The 17,776-nt window shown below is 40.6% G+C and overlaps 1 protein-coding gene across 5 annotated transcripts in view; it reads right to left on the bottom strand.

Moving 5' to 3' along the window:
• Positions 1 to 17,776, bottom strand: part of KCNQ5 (potassium voltage-gated channel subfamily Q member 5) — a 493,719-nt gene that overhangs the window by 3,085 nt on the left and 472,858 nt on the right. For all 5 annotated transcript variants that reach the window (XM_045543880.1, XM_045543882.1, XM_045543884.1 and 2 more), the window contains one exon: positions 1,906 to 2,037. In XM_045543880.1, coding sequence (XP_045399836.1) covers positions 1,906 to 2,037 — 132 coding nt within the window. The remainder of the gene's footprint in view (positions 1 to 1,905; positions 2,038 to 17,776) is intronic.

The following is a 17,776-nucleotide window of genomic DNA, read 5'->3' as shown; positions in this document are numbered from 1 at the left end:
GAATTCAACCAATTCAAAATATGAGAAAACTGTAATTATGATTATTTTGCATTAATAGAACAGATTATTCAAAGATCATTTATTGTACATCTGATATGTGGAAGATGAGCAGATAAGAAAGCTATGGCCTTTTCCTTTTGGAATTTGAGTTGAAGAATATACATGAGCTAGAAACTCAAGATTAGTTCTATAAATTCTGTAATAGTTCCAATTTCACAAAAACCTGGGAGCTATAGCTAGTTTTTTCCCTTCTATTGAAATATTTGGAAGACCATGGCCCCTACGTAGAGATTGTAACATGACTACAGGATGAGCTACAGCAATTTCCAAAAACTTGATCAGCCTAAATGAGAATTACTTTTTTTTTTCTGGTGTGTTTTCCAGAATTGAATTCTTAGGGGTATTGACTCAACTTTACTGTTTACTTTGTCTGCACAGAAACATAGTGTCTACTTTCTGCCATGGCATCTACTTTATTAAGTTTCAAGCTCTACAATAACAGTCCCCAACCTTTTTGGCACCAGGGACTGGTTTCATGGAAAACGATTTTTCCACAGAGTGGGGGAGGGGGAGGCGGAGCTCAAGCAGTGATGTGAGTGATATGGGGTGCGGCTGTAAATAGAGATGAAGCCTCGCTGGCCCACTGCTTGCCTCTTGCTGTGCTAATAGATACCGGTCCCCGGGCCCAGGGTTTGGGGACAGCAGCTCTACAAGGAGTGGGTCATTATTTCATTAATCTCTGGATGTCCACAGTTCCTGGCACACATAATGGGCTCAGTAATTATCTGCTTAATGAATGAACAAATTGTGACCTCTATAAGTGATGAATAGGTGTTTTTACAAAGGGCTTAGGATATGCCTCACAGTGGAGCAAGTGTGTTTGTTGTAGGGATATAAAAAATGTTAAAACTCAGTCCTTGCTTTTTAGGAACTTTCAATCACAATGCTAATTTGTGCTGATAATGAAGCAAGACTCAAAAAATGGAATTGACTAAATATCTTGGCTTCAAGATAACACAATCAACCATATGCAGTTGGAATTAACATATTAAACTCATTTTTCTTTTTTAAGAGATGGGGTTTCACTGTTGCCCAGGCTGGAGTGCAGTGGTGAGATGATAGCTTGAACTCCTGGGCTCAAGCGATCCTCTTGCCTCAGCATCCTGAGTAGCTGGGATTGCAGGGGTGCGCTGCCACACCTGGCTGAATTCATTTTTAAAACCACCCAGTAAGGTGCTGTTGGCAGGATAGTGTATGTCCAGTACTGTGCAGGACACAAGTGAAGGAGAGGGCCTAGCCCTAGTCTTAGTCGAGAGCAAGAAGAACATACAACCGGGGAATAATATAAGGACTGTGTCTCAGCTCTGGCCCAGCACACCAAGATTCTGAGTGACCTTATGCTCTGTGGTAAACTCTAAATGTTGTAGGTGGTCGGAGAAGAGAAAGGTCTGTCTTTACGTGCTGGATAGCTGGGTAAAGCTTTATGAAGGAGAAAGACTAACTGATTTCTCAAGGATGGTTAGGGCTTAGAGAATAACAAAAACAATAGCAACAGCAGCAGCAGCAGCAATAATTTAAACATCAGCAACAACCATTAACATTTTATTGGGCACTTGGTTCCAGGCCTCTTAACATGTTATAAGTCACGTGTATTAACTCATTCAATGCTCATGACAACTCTATGTGGTAAGAACTAACATTCTCCTCATTTTTATAGATGAGGAAACGGAGACAGTTGGATGCTTTTAATTCCTGATTTACTCGATGTTAAAAGCAAACGTCCAGTTGCCCACTAAAAATGAATTAGAAATAAAGAATTCAGAGGTTTTCTCTACTAAAGAGAAGTTTCCCCTAGATAGTTTCTATGCCCATTCCTTTACAGTGAATAACATTTTCATTGCTTACCGTGTTTGAAGGCTTTTAATTCTACACAACATGTCCAGATGACCAGCAGAATATTGTTCGATGACGTCTTTTACATCATATGGGCGTAATGTTTCCTTAAACTTCCGTTTTGCAACATGAAATTTCATAATTCTGTATAAGCAACATATTACATATTAATCTTAATAAAGGAAGTTACCAAATAGTTTACTAGTAAATATAAGAAGCTGAAAAGTCATACATCAAATTATTTAAGGCTTTTGCAGAAATGTAATATAAAAGCTTGTGATTACATGGATAATTTAAGAAGATCTCATGTGAGGCATACCTTAAGAGTAGAAAAACACACTAAAAAATAAACTGAATACTAAGTGTTGTGCCTTTTTAATGTCCATTGAAATCCTAAATTATAGTCAAAGTCAAAAAGCAATTCTAACCTTTCCATGTGATCCCCAGAAATCCAAGATATGACAACTAGTGATAGCATCCCTTAAAAAATATAAAGGTTGTTAAAATGGTCTTTTAGGTAATTATTAATACATGCATTTTTGAGGTGCAAATGTGTTTGCAAAATTCTCTTATTGTCTCTAGAGAAATGTATGCTAATGTGAAAATTTGTGAATTTTTTTCATAAATTATTTCTACAGAATACTGCTGGATTAGCTAGCCAAGTTCCTTTTGTTTTCAACATAACATTCTTATTCACTAGGCTTGGGTGCTTAAGCTTTTTGGAACCAGAGATTTCCTATTACAATGCCTCCTCCAACATGGACCCATATTTTAAAACAATATTTCATCAATAAATTCCATGATGTCATTGATAGCTAATCTGCCTAAGATTAATCCTGCAATAACTTGATAAAATTCCTGGTGAAAACAAAGAAACGTAGCATTCTAATTAGTAGCCTTATAGCAGGTCAATGTTAAACCTGTTAGTGTTTTTCAACTATTAAATGGCTCATAGACTCCCATTATCACATTCATAGATCCCAGGCTGGGAATCAGTCAACTAGGCTCTGAGAACCAACATTTATTGTTCCTTGGTGGAAAGTGGATAGATTAGGAACAAACGTAGAGTTTACAAAGAAAATACTTATTACCTATCCTAAGTAATAGCTGATTTCAAGGAATCCAAATTGTTTTACAGGTTAAGAAACCCAAATCCCTACCTTGTAATTGTGTTAGTAACTTCACATTAATTATATCCTAATTATTCCTGAATCATTTATCCATAATATTCTTACCCCGTCTTGCTGCCACATTTTCTTTATCAACCCGTTCTTTATTCAGGATAGATTTTTTTCCCCCTTAAAGACATTTAAGCAAAATCATTCAGCAGAAAGTAAAGAAAATCTATATTTTAATTTAATCTGTCAGTATTTAGCTTTGGTTCCAAATTTGTTTACCAGCATTTAGGTTTCATAGGGGATTAGACTACTACATCAAAAAACCAAGAAAAATAGTGAAATAAGTAACCTGTGAGTTTCTGAACCTGAGTAATTATTATGTAAATATGTTTCCCCACACCAGACTATCAATTAGGTAAAGGCAGAGATGAGAGTCTTTTATTCCACAGTTAGTGCTTAATACAAGTCAGAGATTGCTACTACCACATCTACTATGACTGTTACCATTACTATTCTTCTTCTTCAACATTGTATTCACACCTTAGCTCAGTTCTTGACACACAGTAAGAAATACTGAGTAAGTGGAGGAAGGCAAGAAAGAGTTAGAGAAAAGATCCTCTAATCTGGGTCATATTAAGAATAAAACCAAGAGAAGAGCTAAGCTAACAGCCCAGAATCCTTCTTTGCTATTTTCCTGGGCGGTCAGGAATAAAGGAAAATCATCTTCATACATCCCTAGGTGGTTTTTTGGTGTTTGTTGTGGTTGTTTGTGTTTTTAATAACATCAGTCATCACTTGTTATGGGAAGTACTTTATGTAGCTTCTTTTCTTTTTCTTTCTTTTTTTCTTTTCTTTCTTTTTTCTTTCATTTTCTCTCTTCTTTCTTCTTTCTTTCCTTTTTTATTTTCTTTCTTTCTTTCCTTCTCTCTCTTTCCCTTCCCTCCCCTCCTCTCCCTTCCCTCCCTTCCTCCCCCTACCCCCAGTCTTGCTCTGTTACCTGGGCTAGAGGTGCAGTGGCGTCATCAGCATCATCACAGCTCACTGCAACCTCCAACTTCTAGGTTCCTGCCTCAGCCTCCTGAGTAGCTGGGACTACAGGCGGCGCCATCATGTCTGGCTACTTTTTTCTATTTTTAGTAGAGACGAGGTCTTGCTCTTGTTCAGGCTGGTCTCAAACCCCTGACCTCAAGTAATCCTCCCACCTCGGCCTCCTAGTATATGTCTTATTTTCTACAGCTCTTGATCAGATTTTCTTTTCTCCCTTTTATTTTTTGGGAAACTGAGCTTCAAAGAACTTAACTGATTTACCCCCAAACAAGCAAATGGTATGAAGAAAAGCCAGGATCCCACCCAGATCTGTCTAATTCTCACCCAGACATCACCTCCTGGTTTTTCTTTCTTTCTTTCTTTTTTTGAGACAGAGTCTCACTCTGTTGCCCGGCTAGAGTGCCGTGGAGTCAGCCTAGCTCACAGCAACCTCAAATTCTTGGGCTTAAGCAATCTTCCTGCTTCAGCCTCCCAAGTAGCTGGGACTACAGGCATGCGCCACAATGCCTGGCTAATTTTTTCTATATGTTTTTAGCTTTCCAGTTAATTTCTTTCTATTTTTTAGTAGAGACTGAGTCTTGCTCTTGCTCAGACTGGTCTCGAACTCCACCTCCTGGTTTTTCCATGGCATCAGTTCTCAGGCGTTTGTGGCCAGTGACATGTCTGCACAGAGAGGGACCCACATACCTCCAAACTGAATTATCTTTTTTGCAGTAATGGGGGCCTGACCTTGTTTCTTGGTAGGATGTCATGTGAGCTCTCTCTGATAATTCATTTCGAAGTTGCTTGTTGTTTTTCTCTCTTCCTTTCAGAGATGTTTTAACAGAAGGTACATTTTGAAGGCATTTGATAGATAATATTGCACTCTAGCCCTCATGTGGTCATATTTTATGAAAGCTTTAAATAGTTTCATTTTAATTTACATATTTACTACTTATGAGCTAGCCGAATTATAATCCACAGTTTACAGTTTTGATCTATATTTATAATTTTGATCAATATTAAAAAGGAAACCGATCATCTTTTATGTTATTTCAGTATAGCCATATAATGATAGGTGTGCTAAATAGAGTAGATTTTAAAATTCTTAATAGGCTCTCCATTTATTTTTACACATCATACCACTGTTCAAGTGGTATTGCTTTCTCTCCAGTGCTTTACTTACAGATTTTTCCACTTTATGTACCAGAATTAAACAGTGAACATTGGATTAATAAATCATTCCAGTTATTTGGAAAAGGGGGGTATGTACAGTGGTGGCGGGAGCAGGCTGGTACTGACTCCCAGGAGCTGACTGTCAAATTTTTAGGAATTTTACTGGTTGTTAAACATTGCTGTTATTAAAAATTAAATTATGTAAATTTATAATTAAATAAATTATATTAAAAAAGATAATACTCCAAACCCACCACTTCCTCATTATTTTACTACATGTTACTGTCTATGCTCTTGAGTTATTCATGTGTATTGTGTCTATACGGAGGAAATACTATCTAAGGATACAATATGGCACATCTCTTCTCAAGTCCTTGCTCAGTGATGTCACACTGGTAGATTGAATTCAGCTACTGAATGAGCATTTACACCACAGAAATTAGCAAACACTGCAAGTCAGGGCTTTCCTCTGATGTAACAGAAGGTACATTTTGAAGGCGTTTGATAGAAAATATTGCATTCTAGCCCTCAGTGGTCATGGGGAGCTGGTTGCCAAGCTTTTGCCTGGGCATTACTGAGGGTATGCAACTTTCTTACTTATAGATTAAGTTGTCTAAGATCGAGATCAAATAGATTTTCTTAACTGGCTCTGTTATGGGTTGAAAACAAAAACATTAAGGAAGTTTGAAGCGAGATATAAAAATTCTAAATCAGGTACTATGTTTTATAAATGTGGAAGGAATATTTAAAAGCATAAGTTTTTTTTTTCTTTTTGTTTTCTTTGAGATAGGGCTTCGTTCTGTTGCCTGGGCTAGAGTACAGTGGCATCATCGTAGCTCAGTGCAAGCTCAACTCCTCAACTCCTGGGCTCAGGTGATCCTCCCATTTCAGCCTCCTAAGTAGCTGGGACTACAGGTGCACATCACCATGCCTGGATAATTTTTTATTTTTTGTAGAGACTGGGATCTCACTATATTGCCCAGGCTGGTCACCAACACCTGGGCTCAAGTGATCCTCCTGCCTTGGTTTCCCAAAATGCTAGGATTGCAGGTGTGAGCCACCATGCCTGGCCAGCATAAATATTTTTGAAATCAATAATCTATATAAAGAATGATGACCCTGTCATTTTATTTTTGCTAAGGGAAGACCAAGCACATTTTAATAGCTCTCAAAGCTGTGCCCTCCTTTCCATCTCCACTGCTACAGCCATGGATAGAATAAAGCTTTCAAAATGCAAATGAGACCACATTATTTCCTTCCTAAAATCCTTCATTGGTTTTTCATTAAACTCCTTAGAAGCACATCCTATAAGGCTGTTTATGAACTGGCCTCTGTCTACCTTTCTTGCCTTGTCACCTTCCACTTCCTCCTTGGAATTTCAGGTTCCAGCAACAATAAAGTATTTGCAGGTCCACAAAAACACCAGTCAATCAATTATATACTTCAAATATTTCCATATGCTATTTCTTCTTCCTGAAATCCTACTGTCTTCAAGACTCAGCTCTAAAGTCACTTGATTTCCACAAAACAGTTAATCACTTGCCTATAACCCTCTAGGTTAGTACCTAGCACAATACCATAATTGTTTGCATATATACTAACTGCCTCTACCAGACTGTGTAGGCCCTTGAACGTGGGGATTATGTCTCGTACTCTAGATATCCCAACATTTGGCACAAAGTTTAATGAACATGGGAGGTTGGTCTAGAAGTTCTACGGAGGAGACCAGGTGGGCAATTCTAGAGCGAAGAGGGTAGTGGATCGAGTGAGCTTCTGCCCTTCTCTCTTCAAGTGCTCTTCTCTATTCATTCCTCTGAATGCTGCCTGCTCTGCAGCCCATCTGGATTTTCTTGTCACTTAAGCGCTCATTCTTCCGGATTCTACCTTTTTGCACTCTACCTAGAATGCTAACTGTTTCAGATTTAGCTCAAGCATTGACTTCTCTAGGAAATCTTTCCTGACCACCCCCCACTGGGATAGATGTTCTTTCTCTGTGCTTTCAAAGGCGTTATCACGTAGCTAAATCTGTGGCAGCGTATCTCACCCACTAGAATTTACTGATGTCAGGGACTGTGTTTTTTACCCAGCATTTTGTATAACACCTGGCAAATATTAGGGGTTCAATAAATGCTAGCTGAAGAAATGAATGAGGATTTGCTACTTCATAGTTGTTCAAAGTTGTTTGTGTTCTCTGACAAGGCAGACTATTGTACAGATCTTAGAATAGATTCGTGTTCTTTAGGCACACATCAGAGAGAGCATAAGCTTTTGACTGTCATCCATAAATACAAAAACTTTCTAAAGTAAAATAAATGTTCATTCATTTAATAGTCAGGACCATGTCTGGTTCAGAAAAGTAATTTAAATAGAACTGCTTCTGAAAATCATGGAAACAATATTCTTTTCCCTTAGACTTCTAATGTAATTAGGATCTCACAAAGCAACCAAATCACGAACAATAACATATCATGATGAGGAAGTAAAGAGAAAGGCAAAAACATTGAAAGTCAAGGAATATATGATACTGTAATCTAGTAAGCAGCAAATGTAAAAAGAGAGCTAATAGCAAAACAAAACTGTCCAGGGAAAAGAGAAGGAAGAGCTTGTTGAGATGATAATTATGTTGGCTGAATGGATTTTACAGTATTATAGGACCATCAAGAAAACAGGGATGAAAACATGTGGCTAGAGTCTAAAAAGAATACACCATTTGTTTTCTGTTCCTAGGAGACTGCTAGAATTGCTTCTAAAATCATGTGTGCCAGGCTTGCTCAAAGCGGGGCTGGGTGTGAGGGATGGACCCTGGGGCTCTTGTCTGTTTCAGCCATCATATGACAATTCTTTGCAAGCAAAGACCCCTGGTCCTCAGCATCAGGTAATTTGAGATGCTGACATCATTCAGTTATCTTAGCCTCCCTCTCTCCATTCAACCCCCTCTAACTTCTTCAGGGACTGGACATGATTTTCATGATTAAAATCAGAAGGTAGAGAGAGGAAAACTTGAGACTAAGCTAAGCCTGAGAAAGCATCTCTGAGTATTTAGTCTTGTCCTCCTTTGCCCCTGCAGCATTTTCTTATTTCTCTGGTCATCACTGGGATGTCTAGAACTGCCTCTGTCTCTACAATGCAGTGAACTTGACGTGGGGACCCAGTATCCGTCTTCAGGACACAGAGCTGGATGGTGGAGATAAGAAAGCTGAGCAAGAACAGATCTTGCCCTTCTCAACTTAATGTTGAGTGCGTCTCCACTAGTTGTGCTTTGCTGGATGGCTGGTGCCATGCTAAGCACTTTACCTGCATTGTGTCAACTTAAAACTCTTAAGAATTTTCTACCTTTGATATTTGGGTCAAGTGATGGCTCAGGAGGTTAAGTAACTTGTCCAAGGTCACACAACTAGTAAGAGGCCAGGTTATTGCTGATATGCCAAGGCCCACGTTTTCATCATTCCACTAAGCTGTATCTCAGAGTGAATCATGGGTAGGCAACCTTGTAAACATTAAGGAGAATGTCTAGGTTATCTTTGGGTCTGACTTCCTACTGTTCCCTGTGTGCTCTGACATCAGCACACAAATAAATCTGAGGCCACATTAGTCATTCTACCTGTCTCCATCTCTGTCTTCCCAAAGGGGATCCCATGCTTGGAATGCACTCTTCCCTTTAACCTGGCCACCTTCATTCTCTCAAAGGGTCTGCTCTGGGAATCAGTCCATGGCTAATGCATGTTCCCCATGCCCAGTGATTGTAATGTTTTCCCTTTTATCACAAGTTCTAGGGGCCGTCTGCTTAGTCTGCCCCAGTTGTGGGGTATATATACCAGTCTCATTGCAGTCTGTTAATTTTGCTTTACAATGTGTATTTCCCAGCATCATGAGCAAAAAGCTACACAATTAGTTTTTGAGAAGAGGAGAGAGTAGACCATTTTCTGGTTATTTTGGGGAAGAAAGAAGCTCAGGGTTCAATAAATCTAGACTTCAGGAAAAATATAAGGGTGCTGAAAATTGAGGGAAAGTAGCTGTTGGACTATGAATTCAAAAGGTCTTTCAATTTTTTTTCTCTCCAAGACCATTGCATTTCATGTATTAAGGGTCTTAACTACAAGATAAAGGGGAGGAGGAGAGAGCTGGGGACTAGGGCATCTTTGTTGGCAGGTGGAAGAGAGAGCTGATTTCATGTCTCAGTTCTCACATAGGCTAAGCCCCAACATTCTGTGTCTTGACTCTGCAAACATATCTGGGCATAAGTCCAGAGCAGCACAAAGTCTAGACAAGGGACAGAAGGCTTTTTCTATTAAAGGGCCAAGTGGTAAATATTTAATGCATTATGGGTCATAGGGTCTCTGTGGAAACTACTCAACTCTGCCATTGTAGCTTGAAAGCAAACACAGGACAACAAACAAACAAGTGAGTATAGATATGTTCCAATAAAACTTTATTTACAAAAATAAGCCTTGGGTTAGATTTTGACCCTGGCTGTAGTTAGCCACCCCTTTGTCTAGATAAGGAGAGCTATGAAGAAATGCCATGAAGGCATAAATAAACAAAAGCTCATGAACTGGCCTGGGGAAGAGGCAGAAGACCTTGGTGGGCTCTTACATGCTTACAAAAGAAGTTTAATATGATCTATGTATTTCCTGGTATAAAGAAGTATTTGAGCAAATCATTCCACAGTAAAATTAAGACCTTTAAAATACACTTAATGATTACGTTGATGATAATACTAGGCATAAAACCACAATGAGGTTCCACCTTACCCCTGTCAGAATGGCCATTATTAAAAAGTCAAAAAAACAATCGATGCTGGCAAAGATGTGGTGAAAAGGGAATGCTTATACACTGTTGGTGGGACTGTAAATTAGTACAACCTTTTTGGAATACGGTATGAAGATCCTCAAGGAACTAAAAGTAGATCTACCATTAAATCTAGCAATCCCACTACTGGGTATCTATCCAAAGGAAAAAAAGGCATTATGTGAAAAGAATAGCTGCACTTGTATGTTTATTGAAGCATAATTCACAATACCAAAGGTATGCAACCAACCTAAGTGTCTACCAAGTGATAAGTGGATAAAGAAAATGTGAGACACACACACACACACACACACACACACACACACACACACACACACCATGGAATACTACTTAACCATAAAAAAGAATGAAATAATGTCTTCTGCATCAACTTGGATGGAACTGGAGGCCATTATTTTAAGTGAAGTAACTCAGGAATGGAAAATAAAATACCACTTAAAAGTGAGAGCTAAACTCTGGGTACACATGGTCATGCAGAGTGGAATTATGGACACTGGATACTCCAAAGGGGGGAAGGTGGGAGGAAGTGAGGTATGAAAAATTACCTTTTGGGTACAAGGTATACTTTTTGAGTGATGGGTACACTAAAAGCCTAGACCTCACTGCTATACAATATACCCATGTAGCAAAACTGCACTTGTACCCCCTAAATATACTGAAATAAAAATAAAACTAAATAATACTAGGCAGCACTTTGTAGTATAACCCCATGGGAAAGGTACTATTGCTGTCTCCATTTAGTGCAGATAAAGAAATTGAGGCACAGAGAGGTTAAGTAACTTGCTTGATGTTAAACAGCTAGTAAGTGTGAAATAAGGATATAAACAAGTTTGGCTCTAGTGTTCAGCTCTTAATCATAATGTTCTACTATTGTCTTAATATTAAGATCTTAATTTTTAACACAAAATAACAACTAAAAAGACACTTTGATCTGATATGGCTCTTTGTACTTACATGTGCCTGGCACATAGTAGGTACTTGATAAACCTCTGCTAAGTGAATGGCCTGTTCTGACTGGTATTGTTGGACAGGCCTTTGGAGGATCAACAAAAGGCTGAGGAGTAAGTTACATGCTCACTGGCTTCCTTTCTTCATGAGGGTAAGTTGCACCACTGGGGCTAATATAGCAGCAAAGAACAAAAGACCCGTAAAGTCAGTCTTTTTTGATGCTGTTGGTAACAGGCTAGGAATCTAATAAACCTATCGCACAAAACTGACATGCTCCAGTAGTACCACTAGAGGGTGGAAAAGATTCATCACAAACTTAAACTCGCACCTCCTTTTGAAAAGTCTGCTCATATAATTTTCTGAGCACGAAGAAATAGCTAAAGCAAAGTTAAACTCTGGGTAGAATATATCTATATATACACACAAACACATGTGCACTTATAAGGAAGTGTAGGTGCATTTGTTGTGCTGCCATGAGTTATAAAATCTTGCAAAAGTCTTGTTCCAGTCCTCTAAATCAGGGTAAAAACATTGCATATGAATATGAAGAGATAAGAATGATGAGAAAACAGAAGCAGCAGTGACTGCTGCTGCCACCAAACAGATGGACAGGCCCGGCCAGCGGCCAAACCATGTGCAAGGCTGAGAGGGCTCAGCCGACTGTGAACTAAAGAGGCAGCATGATTGACTGACAAGACAGCAGTACTTCCCAAGCTTGGCTGCTCGTTGGAATCACCCAGGGAACTTTAAAAAATGCTGATGCCTGGGTCCCGTCTCCTGAAATTCTGCTGTAATTGGTCCAGAGATTTTAAGTGCAGCCAAGGTTGAGAGCCACTGACGTGGAGGTGGGGTTGGGGTGGCGGGGCAGGGTGGTGGGAATGGAGCCATCCCCGCCCCCATGCAAAGGCCTTATCGTGATTTATGCGGGTTTGCTTAAGTCACGCATGCCAGACCCACTGGCAGAGTGTTAAGTGTGTCTTGGTGTCAGGCTTCTAATCAGAACCAAAATACTTCCCACCTACCCTTCCCCAAACGAGGTCTGAAGTTTCATGCAAGAAGTAGTTAAGAAGTTCCGTTAATTTTTCAAAGGATTACTTTGGAAGGAAAGGGAGTGCCAAGGTGAGTGATTCATTCATTCTTTCAATAAATATTCATTGAGCACCTACGATATTGTGCTGGGGACTGCCAGGAGCTGGCAGAACCGAAGGAGCCTCCTACACGATGGCGATAATTACTTGGTCTCCATTCTCTTCCTCTCTACAGTCACGGTGCAAAACAACGGTGGCTGTGACTGTGAGCTCTGAAAGGATTTGAGAGCTTCATTTGTCCTGAGCCTGGAGCTCTCTAGCTGAGTTATGTGGCTGCTTCCCCAAGAGATGCCTGATGAGTGGTACTCAAGAATTCATCCATCCATTCATTCACCCACCCACCAAACATTTATTGAGTGCCTACTGTGTGCCAGCCTCTGTGCTGGATGACAGGCATACAATGATGAAGAAATAAACCCTGCTGCTGGAGCACTTCAGGACTTCAGCTAGTAGGGCGGACAGACAAGTAGACAGACCGTTATAATTCACTTTGAAGTGCATGGTGGTGGGAAGCCCAGGTCAATATGGGAATGCAGAAGAGGGGAGTTTAACCCAGACTGGTAGGGGTGATAGGAAATGATTTCTGGAGGAGATGATAGTCCTTTACCTGCTCTCCACCCCCCTGTCTGGGGATATTACTAAGTTTCTCAAGACTGCTGAAATGGCCCCCTGGTGTTCCCAGATTGTATGTTTACGGGGTGGATGTGTGTTGCCTCCCTGCTCTCTAACTGACTCCTCTCCTTACTTTTTGTTGGTCAGTTGGATTGATTTACTCTACAGACATGCATTCTACATTCCCATGCTATGGTTTGAGTGTCGTCTCCAAAACTCATGTTAAAACTGAATCTCCAAAGTGGCAATATTGAGAGGCGGGACCTTTAAGAGGTGACTGGATCATGAAGGCTCTGCCCTCATGAATGGATTAATGCATTTATGCATTAATGGATTAATGGGCTATCATGGGAGGGGAACTGGTGGCTTTACAAGAAAAAGAAGAGTGACCTGAGCTAGCACTTAGCATGCTCAGGGCCCTCGCCATGTGATGCCCTGTGCCATTTTGGGACTGCGCAGAGTCCCCACCAGCAAGAAGGCTCTCACCAGATGCACCCTCTTGACCTTGGACTTCCCAGCCTCCATAGCTGCAAGAAATAAATTCTTTTAAAAAAAATAAATTACAGTCTTGGGGGAAATTAATCTATTAATCCATAAATGGATTAATCCATTCAAGAGGGCAGAGCCCTCATGATCCATTTACTTTTCCCAGTTTGAAACACTCCCTGTTCCCAGTTTGAAAAATTTATCTTCTGATTTCTGATTCTCCACGAGAAATACAGCATCTATCTGCCTTAAAAGCAAAGGCCTCAAGGCTTGTCCTTGAGGTTATCCAGAGCTTTTTCTTTTTTTTCCTTTTAAAATTTATTTTGTTATATTTATTTTTTTTGAGACAGAGTCTTGCTCTGTTGCCTGGGCTAGAGTGCCATGGCAGCAGCCCAGCTCACAGCAACCTCAAACTCCTGGGTTCAAGTGATCCTCCTGCCTCAGCCTCCTGGGTAGCTGGGACTACAAGGATGTGCCACTGTGCCCGGCTAATTTTTTCTATTTTTAGTTGTTTGGCTAATTTCTTTCTATTTATAGTAGGGGTTTTGCTCTTGCTCAGGCTGGCACCCAGAGCTTTTTGATCACTGAATTTCTCGCAGGACAGCCCTCTCTCAATTTTTAGAGACTGATCAAGGGACCACGTTGATAGTGGAGAAAATCCAGTCTAGGGCTACAGAACTTGACAATTTTGGTCACTTGTTTAGAATATTTATTAATGTTGTTTTCCTATTAATACATAAACACAACTCAACAATACAGATTTGCATTTGTGTGTACAGTATTTAAACTCTGACAACCCTGCAAAGCAAGTTACAGAATTATATATCTAAGGCTCCTCCATCCTTCTTTCTTCTCAGTTGGGCTACTAGCCAGTGATCAAGGAACCCCAGGAGTCCCTGAATGCACTGATCCGTCTCATTTTCTTGCTTTCAACTCCTAATAGAGACACATAAGTTAGCTCTACTTGTGTACAGCCTGTCTGCTGTCCTTACTGTAGGGGCAAGCACATACCCCCTTCGGCAGAATTAGGACATTAAGATAAGTTCTGTGGCCACATTGTTTCCACCACTGAGAGTGGAGTAGCTATTCTAATGCATGTCATTACTGTTCTTTATATGCAGGGTCTAGTAGGCTCTCCTGTAGATTTTGTTGGGTTTTCTTTTACTGGTATAAGAGTAATAAAACCCAAGCAAGAATTTCTGGATCCAGGTAAGTCTGTAAATGTTTGACTTTCTTCCCAGGATTTTGTGAGCGTTGATATGGTAACTAAATTTGGGAATTTTGTTTTCCTAGGAGTATAAAATCCTGCATAAATTTTAAAGTGTGAGATGAATAAGTAAATAAATAAATGGACCATACTTGTTGACTGCTCTTAGATATTTTTAGTCATGGCAAGAAAGAGGAGATACAATTTAAATCATAACCAAATAAACGTTTAAAAATCTCAGGTGCTACAAAGTAAGTGCCTCTTCAGTGAAAAGACTAGTTTAATGCAGCCTCAGAGCAAAATGTGGCCACAGGTAATTACCTTCACAACAAAAACAAACAAAAAGACTATTCAAGGGAATATATTAGCTGATTTTAAAGATACGTGCTAAATGATCTATAAAATGTTCTTCCTGTGGCATCCTTTATTGTAACATGTCATAGACTTGGCTGTCAAGAATGTCTTAATAGTGACTTGCAAACAAAGGCTCATCACCTCTGCTGAAATAGCAGAGATGCCATCAGCAAAATTAAGAACTGGTGATGATTAGACAGCTTGTACCTTTAACAAAACCCACAATGACAAACGTGTGCCTCTTCTTCTCTGTTTGTGGGTATTCTTGTCTGAAGTATAAAGTGAGATTTAAGAAGGATTCAGAGTTGAGATTGCACTTTAGGGATGGTCAAGGGAACGGCCCTGTACATGCTTTTTAGAACAAGAAGAACATAAATAAGGGCAAGAACGCTGGAAAACTTTGTCACCCAACCCAGGGTAACAGTGAGGCCTGATTTGCATACCCACCTCAGAAACTCTGAAATGTCATCAGTGGTTCTGCAGTTCACTGATCACATCTGAGCTATTTTGGAAGAGTCGATGAGTCTTTGCTAGTTACAAAGAAATTCTTGACACTTCATCTGTGTTCATATTAGAGTGAAAGATTCTGATAGCTAATTTTAAAAAGTGTTCTGTTTACCACCTGGCTTCAAACCCTTTTCCCTCTGCTAAATTTTTCTCCAGAGTCACTGATGACCTCTCTGTTGCCACTTTCAAAGGACCTTCTCACTCTTTATCTTCTTTGACCTCTTAGCAGCATCTAACACAGATGACATCTGCCTCCTGCTTGAAACACTTCCCTCCTCTGGCTCCTCTTCTGTCACACTCTCCTGGTTTTCCATCTGTCTGGTTGCTTTGAATCTGTCTCCTTCAGAGCCGTCTTCCTTTGGCAGCTCTTCACTTGTTTGTGAGCCTTAGCATTCTGTGTTGACCATCTTCTCTTTTTACTCCCTGGGGAGAGACTCCTATAAACCGTTTATCTCTGTGCTGACAGCTACCAAGTTTGTCCCCAATTCAGATTTTTCTCCTGGGCTTCAGATCCAGGGATCTACCTACCTGCTGAGTCCGACTGTGAACCCTTGAACTCAACATTCAAAATAATGCCCCATTGCCCCCCGAGCCAGCCTCTGTCTGACCAGGCATCCAGATATACCATCCTTGGTTCCTCCTGCTCCTCCATTCCATCCTCTCCGACCAGTAAATATCCAAATCCTATCATATTTTATGCCTGAAGTGCTCTGAAATCCATCCTTCACCATTCTTCATCATGACTACTGGGCTCAGGCCCCAGCAGATGCAGGTATTGTAACGACAATGGTCCCCTCTTTCCAATACGTTCTTTACATTGCAATCAGAGCCATCTTTCCAATTTTTAGAATAAAGCACCAACCTGATAATTCACTTCTGTACTTAAAAGCCTCCCCACATTCCTGTTCATTATAGTGATTCCTGCTCCTGTCTTCAGCCTCACCTCTACTCTCCTTGACCCTTCCCGGTACCAATATTCATACTTCCTAATGCCGCCTTCACCTCTGCTTTTTTGCAACTGCAGTTCTCTCTGCATAAACCCCTCCCCGAGTAGTAACCTGGCTACTCCCTATATATCTACCAGATTTCTTTTTTCCCTTCTTCCAGAAAGCCTTCCTGAATGCCACCTCTCATACAAGTGCTGATTTAGATTGGCTCAAACTACCCTGGACTTCTATCATCGTAGTGATCTGTTGTTCTGCATGGTAATTGACTCTACTTTTTTGGTAGCCCCTCACAACTCTAAGCAGGGATTGATCCTTTTTGTTAATGTTTATCTCTGTGCCTGGTGCAGAGCAGAAGCTCAGTAACTATTTTCTGAGTGCATGCACTAACTCCTAGGGAGGAACTGTAAGGAGTCCGTAGTCATGCCTCTGCAAGGGTCAGGGAGGGAGAGGAGGGAAGTAACTTCTCCCTTTAGAGGGTGCCTGGGAAGACTGCAAGCTCACCCTACGGAGGAAGGGGGAGAGCTCTACTTGGAACATCACCTCATGATTGGGTGAAAACATTGCTTTTCCAGCCCTGAGTAATTTCTCAGCCCAGGTAGTAGGGAGGTAACTTCAAGGGTAACAGTAAGTGTTTCCTGGGGAAGAGGGTGCAGGCTGGAAACATTCTGGAAGTTGGGAGTACCCCTCAGAAGAGGCAGCAAAGTGCTTCTCCCACGTGACTTGCCGTGGGAGCCGGTGCAGCTCAGAGAGGAAAGGGTCGATTCAGAACAGAGGATGGGCAGTGGAGGCAGAATGCTGGAATGCATTAAGGAGTCCAGACAGCTCAACCGTAATAATAATTAGCATTTACACAGTGCCCACCCTATGCATTGTTCTAAGTGCTTCGTAAATGCTTATTCACTTATTCATTCCTCACCACAGCCCTAGGAGGTCAACACTATTACCATCCCCACTTCACCAATAGGGAAATGGAGGCCCAGAGAGGAGATGTGAGTTGCTCAAGGTGGCACAGAGGCTGTTGTGTTTCTTGGACCACCTCTCCTGAGTAGCGCTGGGGAGGGTGGGGGGAGTAGAATTAGCCAGTGGTGCAGGCTAAAGTCAGGCTGCAACTTCAACTAAAGATTTCTTTAAGTTTTGAACGCAGACCTTATTTATCTACTCATGTGATTCTCTAAAAGGCTGGTCTGGCCCGGGGAAGAAGAGGTTGCATGCCATGAAGCACAGCAGGCATGGCAGTTATTCCACGGAGGTATTAAGAGAAGTTAGGAACAGGATATATATGGTAAACAGCTTCTTGTTCATTTTTCTTCAAAATAATGAGTAATCTATGTGAGGTGCTTTGGGTCATATTCACAAGAACGGGTTGCACGGTATTCTGATCCAGTTCTTGATGATTGACAGAAAACATGGTTGTGTGAAACAAGCTGACAGGAGAACAACTGCTAAGGATCTTGTTAAGAGTGGCATTAAAAGTGCGGTCTGAGGACTGGAGACACTTCACCGACTGTTGGGTACCAGTCCGTGCAGTGCTTAGAAACTATTGATAGCAATTTGACAGAGTAATTTTATATCTGTTGAGATAAATAATTTTAAGAATTAAAGAAA

Source organism: Lemur catta, chromosome 2, assembly GCF_020740605.2.
Source record: "Lemur catta isolate mLemCat1 chromosome 2, mLemCat1.pri, whole genome shotgun sequence".
Taxonomy (NCBI): Eukaryota; Metazoa; Chordata; class Mammalia; order Primates; family Lemuridae; genus Lemur; species Lemur catta.
This window is presented reverse-complemented; position numbering and strand designations above follow the sequence as displayed.